At 43.0% G+C, this 10,862-nt stretch overlaps 1 protein-coding gene across 1 annotated transcript; it reads left to right on the top strand.

Moving 5' to 3' along the window:
- Window positions 1-3,138: 3,138 nt before the first annotated feature.
- On the top strand, window positions 3,139-5,776 carry GAS1 (growth arrest specific 1). Its single transcript, XM_054032178.1, has one exon. It carries the CDS (start codon window positions 4,748-4,750, stop codon window positions 5,654-5,656), a length of 909 nt encoding a protein of 302 aa, XP_053888153.1. The 5' UTR covers window positions 3,139-4,747; the 3' UTR covers window positions 5,657-5,776.
- Window positions 5,777-10,862: the final 5,086 nt, after the last annotated feature.

Raw genomic sequence — 10,862 nt, 5'->3', positions numbered from 1 at the left:
CTCCAGAACGGTAAACTTAGCTGGGATGAACACCGCAAATAAATTAGCTGACTATTTTACAATGGCAGTTTTAAATCTGCTGAAATGCAGAAAAGACAATATAATCCACTAATATAATCCAAATTTGCCTAGGAATTACTTGACCATTAACCAGATATACATGTATTTTTCAATTACATGTGAATGTGAACTGGTGAATTGTAATGTTGTCTCCTTTGTGTGTGTGATTTTTTTTATTTATCTGAACACTCCCAAAGTATAAAATAGCTCTGTGAGAAAAGGTGACAAAAATGTAAGGATCAGAAAAGAGTTGGAAAAGAGATCCACCGGGAAAGATAGTAAAAGACAGCAAGACTAAAGAAAATAAAAACATGCGCATGAGTGTTTATTGTCAATACATAGCTATAACACACTGGCCTTCCTCACAGCCAAGATGATCTTGCAAGTGATGCCCATATAGAAAACTGGTGTAAAGAACTGCATAAACTGTCATTCCAGGAAAGGGCAATACACAGAAAACATAGCAGACTTCCAAATTTTTTAAACATTTGGCCTTTATTTTTCAACTTATACAGCCAGCAAAGGTAATTAAAAGTCTATACAGGTGCTTTGAAAATGGGAATGCAGAATAAGAGTTGCATTCTTGTTTACTCCTAGAGCTAGTCGATTTCAGAAACCTAAAATTGAACATGACAAAAACAGGTCAGCTGTAGCAAAACTTGAACTCATAAGAGGGATTCCAAAGAGTGGTCTCTCTAGACCCTGTACCACATGAGGAAGATTTCCTTACTCCAAGGGAGAACAATGAGTTCCCATTCCTGACCACTCTGGCAGCTGTTATCCTTCGGGAGTGGTTTATACTTGGGAACAGAATTTGCCCCTAAAAAACAAAAAAGTATGCTTCTCAAACATGTGTTTAGACCTTTGTTTTTGTTAATTTCTTTACTAAAATTGAGGGCATAAAAACCTGAGCAAATGCTACTTTGTGTGCACAAACAGATAGCACACGCAGTTACCTATTTTGCATGCTCAAATGCTATTTTTGCGTGTGGATATGGATATGGCCACCTATTTTGTGGACATATTTTTGTATGCTGTTACTGTATGATATTATTGTTAATAAACTTTAATAAAAGTCCACATTTACTATGGTTATTAGTATGGGACTTGCATTCCTAGATCAGTTAGGTGCTTTTGCAAATCCCATCCTACACTAAAAACCTAATGCTTCATGCCCTGCAAGAACTTTTTACCCAACACCTAAAATGAAAATGATTGCCAATAGAATGGACTCTGGCCCATCCTCTGCCCCTAATCTGGCTTCAGGAAGAATCAGAATGATCAGCTTCCAGTCAAGAGAGAGTCTAGGGATTGTGGTAGAAGCTCCTCTATTCCCCCTATTAACAGGTCCTAGAGACAATTTCTTTCATTCTTTGCAACATAAATTTATTTAGCAATTAAACACACCCTTTTTCTGCTTCCTACTCAGAGAGTGAAATACAGTTGGAGCAAATGAGTTTTGCAGATCAAAACATGGGTTGAGAGGAGGACACAGTTCAGCCCACAAACCCCAGGCCTGAAGTCAGGAAGCTCAACAGTAACATCTATTATTTCAGTCCCTGGGCTAGAATAGGACTTTCTGTATCCCCTGCGTGAAAGTTTGCAAATCTATATAATTGTGGATTCATTGGCCCCTCTCTCAGGCTTCTCTACACTTACAGCGCTGCAGCTGCGCCACTGTAGAATTTAGCGAAGATGCTACCTACGCCGACAGGAGAGCTTCTCCCTTTGGTGTACATACTCCACCTCCCGAGAGGTGGTAGCTATGTCGGTGGGAGAAGACTTCCCATTGACATAGTGCTGTCTACACTAGGAGTTTGGTTGGTATAACTATGTTGCAAAGGAGGGTGGAAAATCCACATCCCTGAGAGACGCAGTTATACCAACATAAGTCTGTAGTGTAGTTCAGGGCTTAGCTCATGGCTGTGGGCCTGAAACTCTCACACTCCCATTACTCCCTCTGCAATAGTATATTTGGGACAGACGTGAATGTACCTCCTTGGCAGACAAGTGGTAAAGAAACCCCTGGCTCGGTAGCTCAATATGTGATCTGCCCCACTCACCTTTATTCAGGAATACCTCTAGGTTTTTGGCATAACGGGCCTTGCAGAGGCCCTCTATGAGTGGCTGAAGTTCAATAGTGAACACACTGTTGAAGAAATGCATAGACTAGACCTGCCCAGTGTGTGGTATGTTCACTACTGCGGAGGGGCAAACACTAGAGGGAATTAACCAGAACAAACACCACCACCATTAAAGGAATGTTTAAAACAAATACATAGAACAGCAATTATATTTGATACCTAAATTTGACAGCAAATTTTTAGCTTTATGTTGCTTTAAAAAGCGAGCAAGCAACCATGAGTTCTGCTTGTATAGCAGCAGTAGAATGAGAACTGCTGCACTGGAGAAACACAAACCAAGCGTAAAACTGATCACAATGGAACAAATGTTGATGAATGTTTTGCAACACAATCAATCATATTGATTTCTAATTGTATGGCACTTCTATTCCACCTTGCATAGAATTTCAGAAAGACAGCAATCCACGTAGGATAGAAACCCAAGCTCCCTTTGGTTCTGGAAAGTAGATTTAGTCCTAATTTTTGTGACAGATGGAGTTGATAGTCTCCCGATGAAAAAAGCGCCAGTTTTTGACAGGCAGCAGACACTGATGCCTCTTGTGGTCAAAGCCCATGTTGCTCTGGAATTAAGGTAGCACTAAAATTAAAAGAAACACCTACAAATGCACTATCACCAACTCTGCAATATACAGCTTATGTTGGTCTGAACATTTTATATTATATTTGTTATTTTAATCTTATCTTTTCTTTTAATCAAAGAAAGAATTAAGAATGTAATGAGAATTTTAATGCATCCACGACCAGTCTTTTATCTCAGTTAATAAATTTCAGGCAACTTTTAATAGCTAGTAGATCCCAATAAAGAATTCAAATAACCATTTCAGACATTGGGAAACATATTTCCGTGTTCTATTTGCAAAATCTATTGTTATAAATAATGTATATAAGAGGATAGGTTTGTTTTTGTTTTGTTTTGTTTTGTTTTGTTTTGTTTTTATTATTAAATCCTAGTAGTTCCGTGCATTGACTCCCCAGAGAAAATCTTCATGCAAATATATAATTTGAATTTGCTTAAAGGCAAAATAAGTGCAAAACGGTGAAATGACAAGTGGTCATGCTTAAGTACTGCAGTTAATGGACCAAATTCTGTTCTCAGTATATGGATGCACACCCATTGAAGTCAGTAGCATTGCACAAATCTTAAAAGAACAGTTTGATTCAGTATGAGATCGAGTTTACATTCCTCGCAGGAAGAATTCTTACTCCCATTGCGAGGGGGAGAACGAGATCAGCAAATGATGCAAGAGCCCTTTCTGTTTGCATATGATATATAATAGCATATTTGATATATAATAAATCTATAATTGTTTGGACTTCTATCAGTAAAATGTATAATGAAATTTATTTTACAGCATATTTTAAAAACGTATGCCATGATGACATCTCAGGCAACTTCTATAAACCAAACGCTGCTTTGTGACCGCTGGAAAACAGAGATGGGTGGAAAGCTTTGCCTGATGCAAACAGCTGCAAAGTTTCTTCTTGAAAAGCTGTGTTGTTGTGTAGTATAGTAACTCTGGGAGCCTCCTTAACAGTAGGAGGGGCTCCTTGGGGGTTGCTGTCAATCTCGTTAAGCCTTTCCTTTCAAGCTTTGAATGTGAGCTGCCCACCAGCCCCCCTTTCTCCCGTAGATCGTAAAGAAAAAAAAGTTTCAACAACAGGCTGGACCAATAGTAAGTCGAAAAGCAGGGAAAGGGGGCCGAGCGAAGGGAGAAAAGTGGAGAAAAGGAGAAAGAGAGCGACTAGGGAGAGAGAGCGCAGGCTGCGGGCATGTGTAAAAGGGGAAGAAGCGTTGCTAATTGTTTTGTTTGTTTGCTTTTCCATGCATGCATAATGAGGCTTCATCAGAGCACGTTGCTGCTGCTCGGAGGCCACTTTTGTATTTAAAGCCTTGCAAAGAAAAAAAGCTCCACACCGCAGAGCAGAGCAGCTTGCGAGCTTGTTGACAACAGAAGCAGCATCAACCGCAGAGACGGAAAGAAAAGGGAGACCCTGAGCCAGCTATTTCCCCCCTTTCTCTATTTTATTGCCAAAAAGGGGATTTCTTTCCCCTTCTTCCCAAAAGTGCAACAGTATAAGTGAACGAGCGGAGCCGGGACCGTGAATGGGATCGGAGCGGTTTGTGCGGCTGGCATGTGCGGAGATGCTGAGAGCGGAGAGTTGAAAGCTCCCGAGGAAGCAGCAGCAGCTGGGCATTTATTTTGTGCAAAAAGAGGGAAGAAAGGGATCTGCATGAGAAGCAGGGCAGCAACATGAGCTCCCCCGGCGCAGCCTGCAAGCCCCCGAGTGCACTCAGGAGCCGCTCTCCTCCCAGCCCCCAGTTGCACTGATTAACTAAGGGAACTCTTGCGGCAACCGCAGCCAGGGACTCGGGGGTGGGGGTTGTACTGCAGCCCGCTGTTCCAGCCTCGGAGGGGCCGCGTGGATGGATTGATGAGGGGAAGCCTCATGCACACAGCTGGCAGGAGTTTTGCAAACTTTTCTACGGGCAGCTGCTCCTCCTCCTCCCCTCATCGACCCTCTTGCAGCCGCCGCCGCCCGCAATGGTGGTAGGTTCGCCCGCTCTGCATGAAGGAGGCGGCGGCGGCCGCCGGTGGCTGATGCCGGGCGCCTGGCTCTGGCTGACGGTGGTGCTGGGCGCGGTGTCCCCCCCGCGGGTGCACGGCCGGAGGCTGATCTGCTGGCAGGCGGTGCTGCAGTGTCAGGGGGAGCCCGAGTGCAGCTACGCGTACAACCAGTACGCCGAGGCGTGCGCCCCGGTGCTCCTGCAGCAGCACCCGGCCGGCAGCGCTGGGGCCGCTGCCGCCTCCTCCCGGCGGCGGTGCCCGAGCCACTGCATCGCGGCCCTGATCCAGCTCAACCACACCCGGCGGGGCCCGGCGCTGGAAGAATGCGACTGCGCCCAGGATGAGACCTGCTGGGCCACCAAGCGCGCCATCGAGCCCTGCCTGCCCCGCACCAGCGGCGGGGCCGGGGGCGCGGCGGGCGGCGGAGGCGGCGGGGTGATGGGCTGCACCGAGGCCCGGCGGCGCTGCGACTGGGACAGCCGCTGCAGCGCGGCGCTGGGCCGCTACATGGTGTCCTGCGGCAAGCTCTTCAACGGGCTGCGCTGCACCGAGGAGTGCCGGGCCGTGATCGAGGACATGCTGGCCGTGCCCAAGGCCGTGCCGCTCAACGACTGCGTCTGCGACGGGCTGGAGCGGCCCATCTGCGAGACAATGAAGGAGAACATGGCCCGCCTCTGCTTCGGCGCCGAGGCGGGCGCCAACGGCGCCGGCAGCAGCGGCGGCTCGGACGGGGGGGCGGAGGATTACTACGATGATGAGTACGGGGACGAGCCAGATGAGCCCGGCCCCCAGCCCGGCTTCCCCGCGCCGGCCGATCGCGCCTGCCGAGCGCCCGCCCCAGCAGCCTGGACCGCGCTGGCCTCCATTTTGCTGCTGCTGCTGTAGCCTCCGAGTCCCCATTTGCTTCAGGGCTCGCGCGCGCGCGGCGCTCGGGACACGTGGGGGGATCCCGGGTCCCAGACGTCCCCCCGGGATCATTTAGGGGGACGCTCCCCTCCTCCTCCTCCATCTGGTCACCGTGTTCTGCACGGGAACTAAGGAGATGGAGAGAGATGGACGGAGGGAGGCGTCCAGGACCGCGGGGTGATTTGGCTTGGTTTTAGCGTGCACTATGCAATTTGTTCCACACCCCGGCTTGTTGTTAGCAGCAAGCCGATGAGTTAAGAAGAGGAACTGTTAGCAAAGCTACTGTAGGTTAGTTTCCATCCCGCGAAAACAAAACACAAATAGTAAGGTGCTAATAGTTGTTAGCATTTGACTTGAGGATGAGAGAGAGGTGGGAAACCCGAACTTGCTGCCAAAACAACTGCCTTACTGGTTATAAGTAGACCAACAACTCGAATTCAAGTACCGTTCTCCGTATCACCATTCAAAATATTCACAATGATGCCTGAAAGAGGATTACGTTTCAATTGCCTTTAATTAACTGGCGCGGGGGGGGGGGGGGGAGTTTGGAACAAATTGATGGGATCTCAGCCTCCCCTCACATTCACTGTCCCCGTAACAAATGCCTGCCAGCAAACATCTCTTTTTCTTCAACCTAACGAGATAAAAATGCAGATTTTTCAGAATTGTTGGCTGCACTGAACAATGCAACTTTGGTCTTAAAAGAGCTCTGCACTGCCATCTTCGAAAGACACTTTTTAAACTCAAGAACTTGTATGTACAAATATTCTGAAAAGTTATATTGTCTCTAGTCATATCAGGGTGCTGACCTCTGGTAAATCTTATATAAAATGTATTTAAAACTGGGATTTGTTACCAGTCACTCTACTTTGTATATAGAATTTTATAAATTGTATGCTTGGGGAATAATTTATTTTTTAAAAAATAAAAGTTTTTAAGTCTACATCCTATTTGCCAGATAATTGCATTTGCTGTTCTTTTCTGGAAAGATACAGATTTCATTTTATGTGTAAAGGGATACAAGCAACAATAATGAACTATTCTGTAGAACATCAAATGTACAGTGTATTTTATAGTTTTGAAGTTAACTTTCTTATTTTAAGAGACTTTATGAACACTGTAGAATTGTATAAATGCATTTCCGAGCTGCCTTAATGTATTTTTATAGAAGGCATAAAAGATCCTATGTTTTAAATATCTACGGCTTTGTGTATTTCTTAAATGTGTAAATTAGTAAAGGAAGAGTTTTAAATATGGATGCATGATGATGTCCAGAAACACTGCTATTGAGTGAATTATCAGTCCTGTTTGGGGGAACAGGGGAGGAAGGATAAATAATAAATAAATAAATAAAAACTCAGTATCTCTCTATGGTACTTTAAATGGATGTCTATTACTTTTGCCCTTACTTTAATGAATAATTGGACATAAGTAGTAAACAGGACTTTGAAAATACTATCTTCAAAGCAAGTGGTTGATTTTTGTATGTGTTGGCATGGTAACGTTCCAGTGCAGAGAGGTGTAAAACAATTCTCAGTTTGTCTTCCAAGGACACTGCTCCTATATGTGTATAGAATTATCAAGCCAGCAGCTCCTTCCTTATGAAATGGAGGATGGTATTCCCACTGATGCTGCTAGACTTCTCATATACATGCAAAATATCATGCCACACATACAGTGTCTCAAGCAACTTTCAAAAATATTTAGATTATATAAGTAGATGATAGGCATTTGCAACAAAATTCATGGAAGTTTGCAAGCCAATTCGCCTTTCTCCACAGTGAAGAGTGCAAAAGTAAACAAACTGGGGTGATCAACAATTACCAGAACTTGTAATACTGTTCTTTGGAGTTGTTTTGCATTGGGCTGAAGCCTGGTTTTCTGCCAGAGCTACTGATCTACACTCAAACGCCCTTAGATAAATAATTACACTCTTAAGCTGTGTCGAGTGCTGATACACTTGACCTTGTAAATAGAAATGTTTGCAGTAGGAATAAACTCCGGCATTGGAAAATCTTTTAAACATTAACACAAAGGAGGGAGCTTGGTCCTCTGGGGATTTGAGTTTGAACTGCGCCAAGCTAGGCACTTGCAAAAAAAAAAAAAAAAAGTTTGTTTATCTTCTATTCATGCTGTTTATTTAAAGCTTTTAGTTTTAAATGCGGTGATTGGAAGGCAAGACAGAAGTTTAAAAGCCACCACAAATAAACTTTGACTGAGGGCGCGACAGATTAGCAAAATAGTGTCTTTTTCATCTTAACAGATCTTGAGAGAAGATAAACCCACATCTGTCTATTAAGTCAAATAACACAGTTATAAATCCCCGTTTCTAGGATCAGTTATTTTAGATACTGTTTTTTGTCATTTCTTTAGTTCAGATGATTTTGCGTAATTTCATTAAGCAGTGAACTGATATTTACACACAAGCATTAAAAAAAACAACACCCTCCAAAATAGTTGTGATGTCGAGCAAGCCTGAGTATGGTGTGTGGCTATGAGCTAAATTCGTTTTTTTTTTTTAAAGTCACCTGAACGGTTGAGTAAACTTATTGTTAAAACAAAGCTGAAAACGTTGTTTCTTTAGGAAGAGAACAAAGAGGAGTCGGGAGATACTTGTAAATGGAATCAGCTTTCTTTACAAAAATGCTGAGTTTGCAATCCTGTAGGTATGATCTTAAATATTCTCCCCAGTCCTTTAAGGGATATTCTTTAACATTAACATCAGTTAATCAACTTTCCGTGTCCATGCAGGCTATTTTGACTCGTTTTAAGTGAAAAAAATAAGTCCCAGTAAAAGCCTCTGTTTTTCCTCACTAAGGAGTAAAGGCATTAGCACTAGAAAAGGACTGATAATTAACTGCTACAATAAACTCAAGACTTGATTTTACAGGCCCCTGTCAAAAGCATCTGCCTGGAATAAATCAACACTGAGCACCACTGGGGAGGGAGGACACGAGTCTTTATGTTTCCTTCCCTGTAGAAAGTGTACATTGATAGGTGGCTCGTTTTAATTTAAATAGTGGTACACGAAGCATAGCTATACGCGCTGCATCCTGTGGTCTTCGCCTTATGAAAAAAATAATATAAATAAGTTGGGTTATCACAGCGAATGCTCCTGCCAGAGTGAATCAGCTACACTGAGTGTATTGGCCTGTATCCCCGTGCTTCGTGATTATACAGGGGTGGACGTCGTCTGTCATATTTTAAATTCAGAGACAGTGAAAGTCGGAAGTTTTCGAATTTCTAAGGGGAGGGCTGTAGGCATCACTAGAAGAAGAAAGGACGTGAGTTTCCCTGATTGAGAGGGAATTTTCCACAGGAAAAGAAGCCCGGATTTTCTAGATTTTTGAAAATGCACCTCGTCTTGGCCCATTCCTAGCGATCTCTTCCGGGGAGAGAAGGAACTCTTTTCCATGCCATGTAAAATAATCCAGTGGCTTCAGTCCCCTTTTTATTGCCAGTTACCAGGTTTGAATTCTCGGTGACAGTTTATTTGTCTTTGGAGGCACTCCAGTGACAAATGTTTAAGGGAGTGTGGGACAATGGTGGAGAACAAGGAGGCAGTTCATTGAACTGACAGTGACCATACAGTAAATAGAGGGAGATTCAAGCTTCACTGATCACCCAAGCTCACAGCAAAGCTTTTGTACACCACCACAATAGCCATAACATAAGGTCTCTGTTTATTTTAAACAATATATACCAATGTATGCAGGCAGGCAACATTTACCTTGGTAAATAATTATGATGAAACTAAGATTTATAATAAGAAGAAATAAAATCGATTTTGGCCAGAGTATTTTTACACTCACACTGGAAAGCATGCAGGGTTATAGTTACAATGTACCTACCTACGCTTTATGTAACACTTATCCGATCGTTGGATCATCCATTGCCTACACCTATGTATAACAAATGTGTAGTACGTGGGTGGTAAGAATATGCAAACTATATATGCATAGAACAGGAAACAACCTATCTCGATGTAATGCAAGATAGTTCGATATTAAAGCAATAAATGTCTCTCTCTCTTTTTTTTTTTTTTTTTTTTTTTAGTACCCTAAATTGTAAAGAAGCCAAGATTTACAAGAACAAACTTGGAACATATAACCATAGTGTCAGCTTGAATCATGGAAAACACGCTCAACTGACTTGTAGGGCCTGCCTCTTTAGTGCGGCTAAAAGAGATTCCGTTCTGTATCATTTTGGCCATGCACACCATATAATATCACGGAATGCCCCGCTGCCATACACATGTAAAGTAGATAGACTCGCGGTACAAAACATTTCCAACTGGGAAGATCAGTGCTCCTATGTGAGATTTCAAGTCTGTTCAAGGGTATAAACATCTAGAAAGCTATATGAAGAACAGGAGTACTTGTGGCACCTTAGAGACTAACAAATTTATTAGAGCATAAGCTTTCGTGGACTACAGCCCACTTCTTCGGATGCATATAGAATGGAACATATAATGAGGAGATATATATACACACATACAGAGAGCATAAACAGGTGGGAGTTGTCTTACTAACTCTGAGAGGCCAATTAATTAAGAGAAAAAAAAAAAAAAAACTTTTGAAGTGATAATCAAGCTAGCCGAGTACAGACAGTGTGATAAGAAGTGTTAGAAAGCTATATGATTTGTAAGCACCAAAGTCGAAAGTTACTGTATTTGACTTGAGGCATTGGCCGTGGTAGACAGTTGAAAAGGCTTACATTGACTGTCTGAATGACATAAGTAATGCCCTATTAGCATAAATACTTTCTAAGGCATCCATTTAATCAATTTCTTAAATAACAGAATGATCTACTACAAAATAGTGGACTGTATACACTATATTTTGGCACAAAGATGGTCATTCTCCCAGTAGTAACCAGGGGCTCTAAATAAATGATTTCAACAATGTTTTATTAAAGGAGGACAAGAGCCCTCGAGCTGCATTAATCGGGGAGAAGTCGAGTGGCACTTTTGTTATGGAAATGTTAAGCACATAATAGTTCAGGCAAACAATGTGGAGCCACTTCATTCTTTCAGCCATGCTGACACCTCTTAAAGAGGAACTGCAGGGAAGGATGTGGGAAAGATTTGCTTTCTGAGGAAGCTTTCAGCTAATATTTTGGAGGGTTACCTCCAAACCCCTTTTAGTGTGAATGAAACTGAAGGGTATAAAGAACCAATAAGGAG

The sequence above is a fragment of the Malaclemys terrapin genome, chromosome 6 (genome assembly GCF_027887155.1).
Source record: "Malaclemys terrapin pileata isolate rMalTer1 chromosome 6, rMalTer1.hap1, whole genome shotgun sequence".
NCBI lineage: Eukaryota > Metazoa > Chordata > Testudines > Emydidae > Malaclemys > Malaclemys terrapin.
Note: the sequence above shows the minus strand (reverse complement) of the source record. Positions and strands in the feature narration are given on the sequence as shown.

Bases quoted from the DNA above. Each gene is read 5' to 3' on its own strand.
- GAS1 (XM_054032178.1), top strand. From the start codon at position 4,748: ATGGTGGTAGGTTCGCCCGCTCTGCATGAAGGAGGCGGCGGCGGCCGC.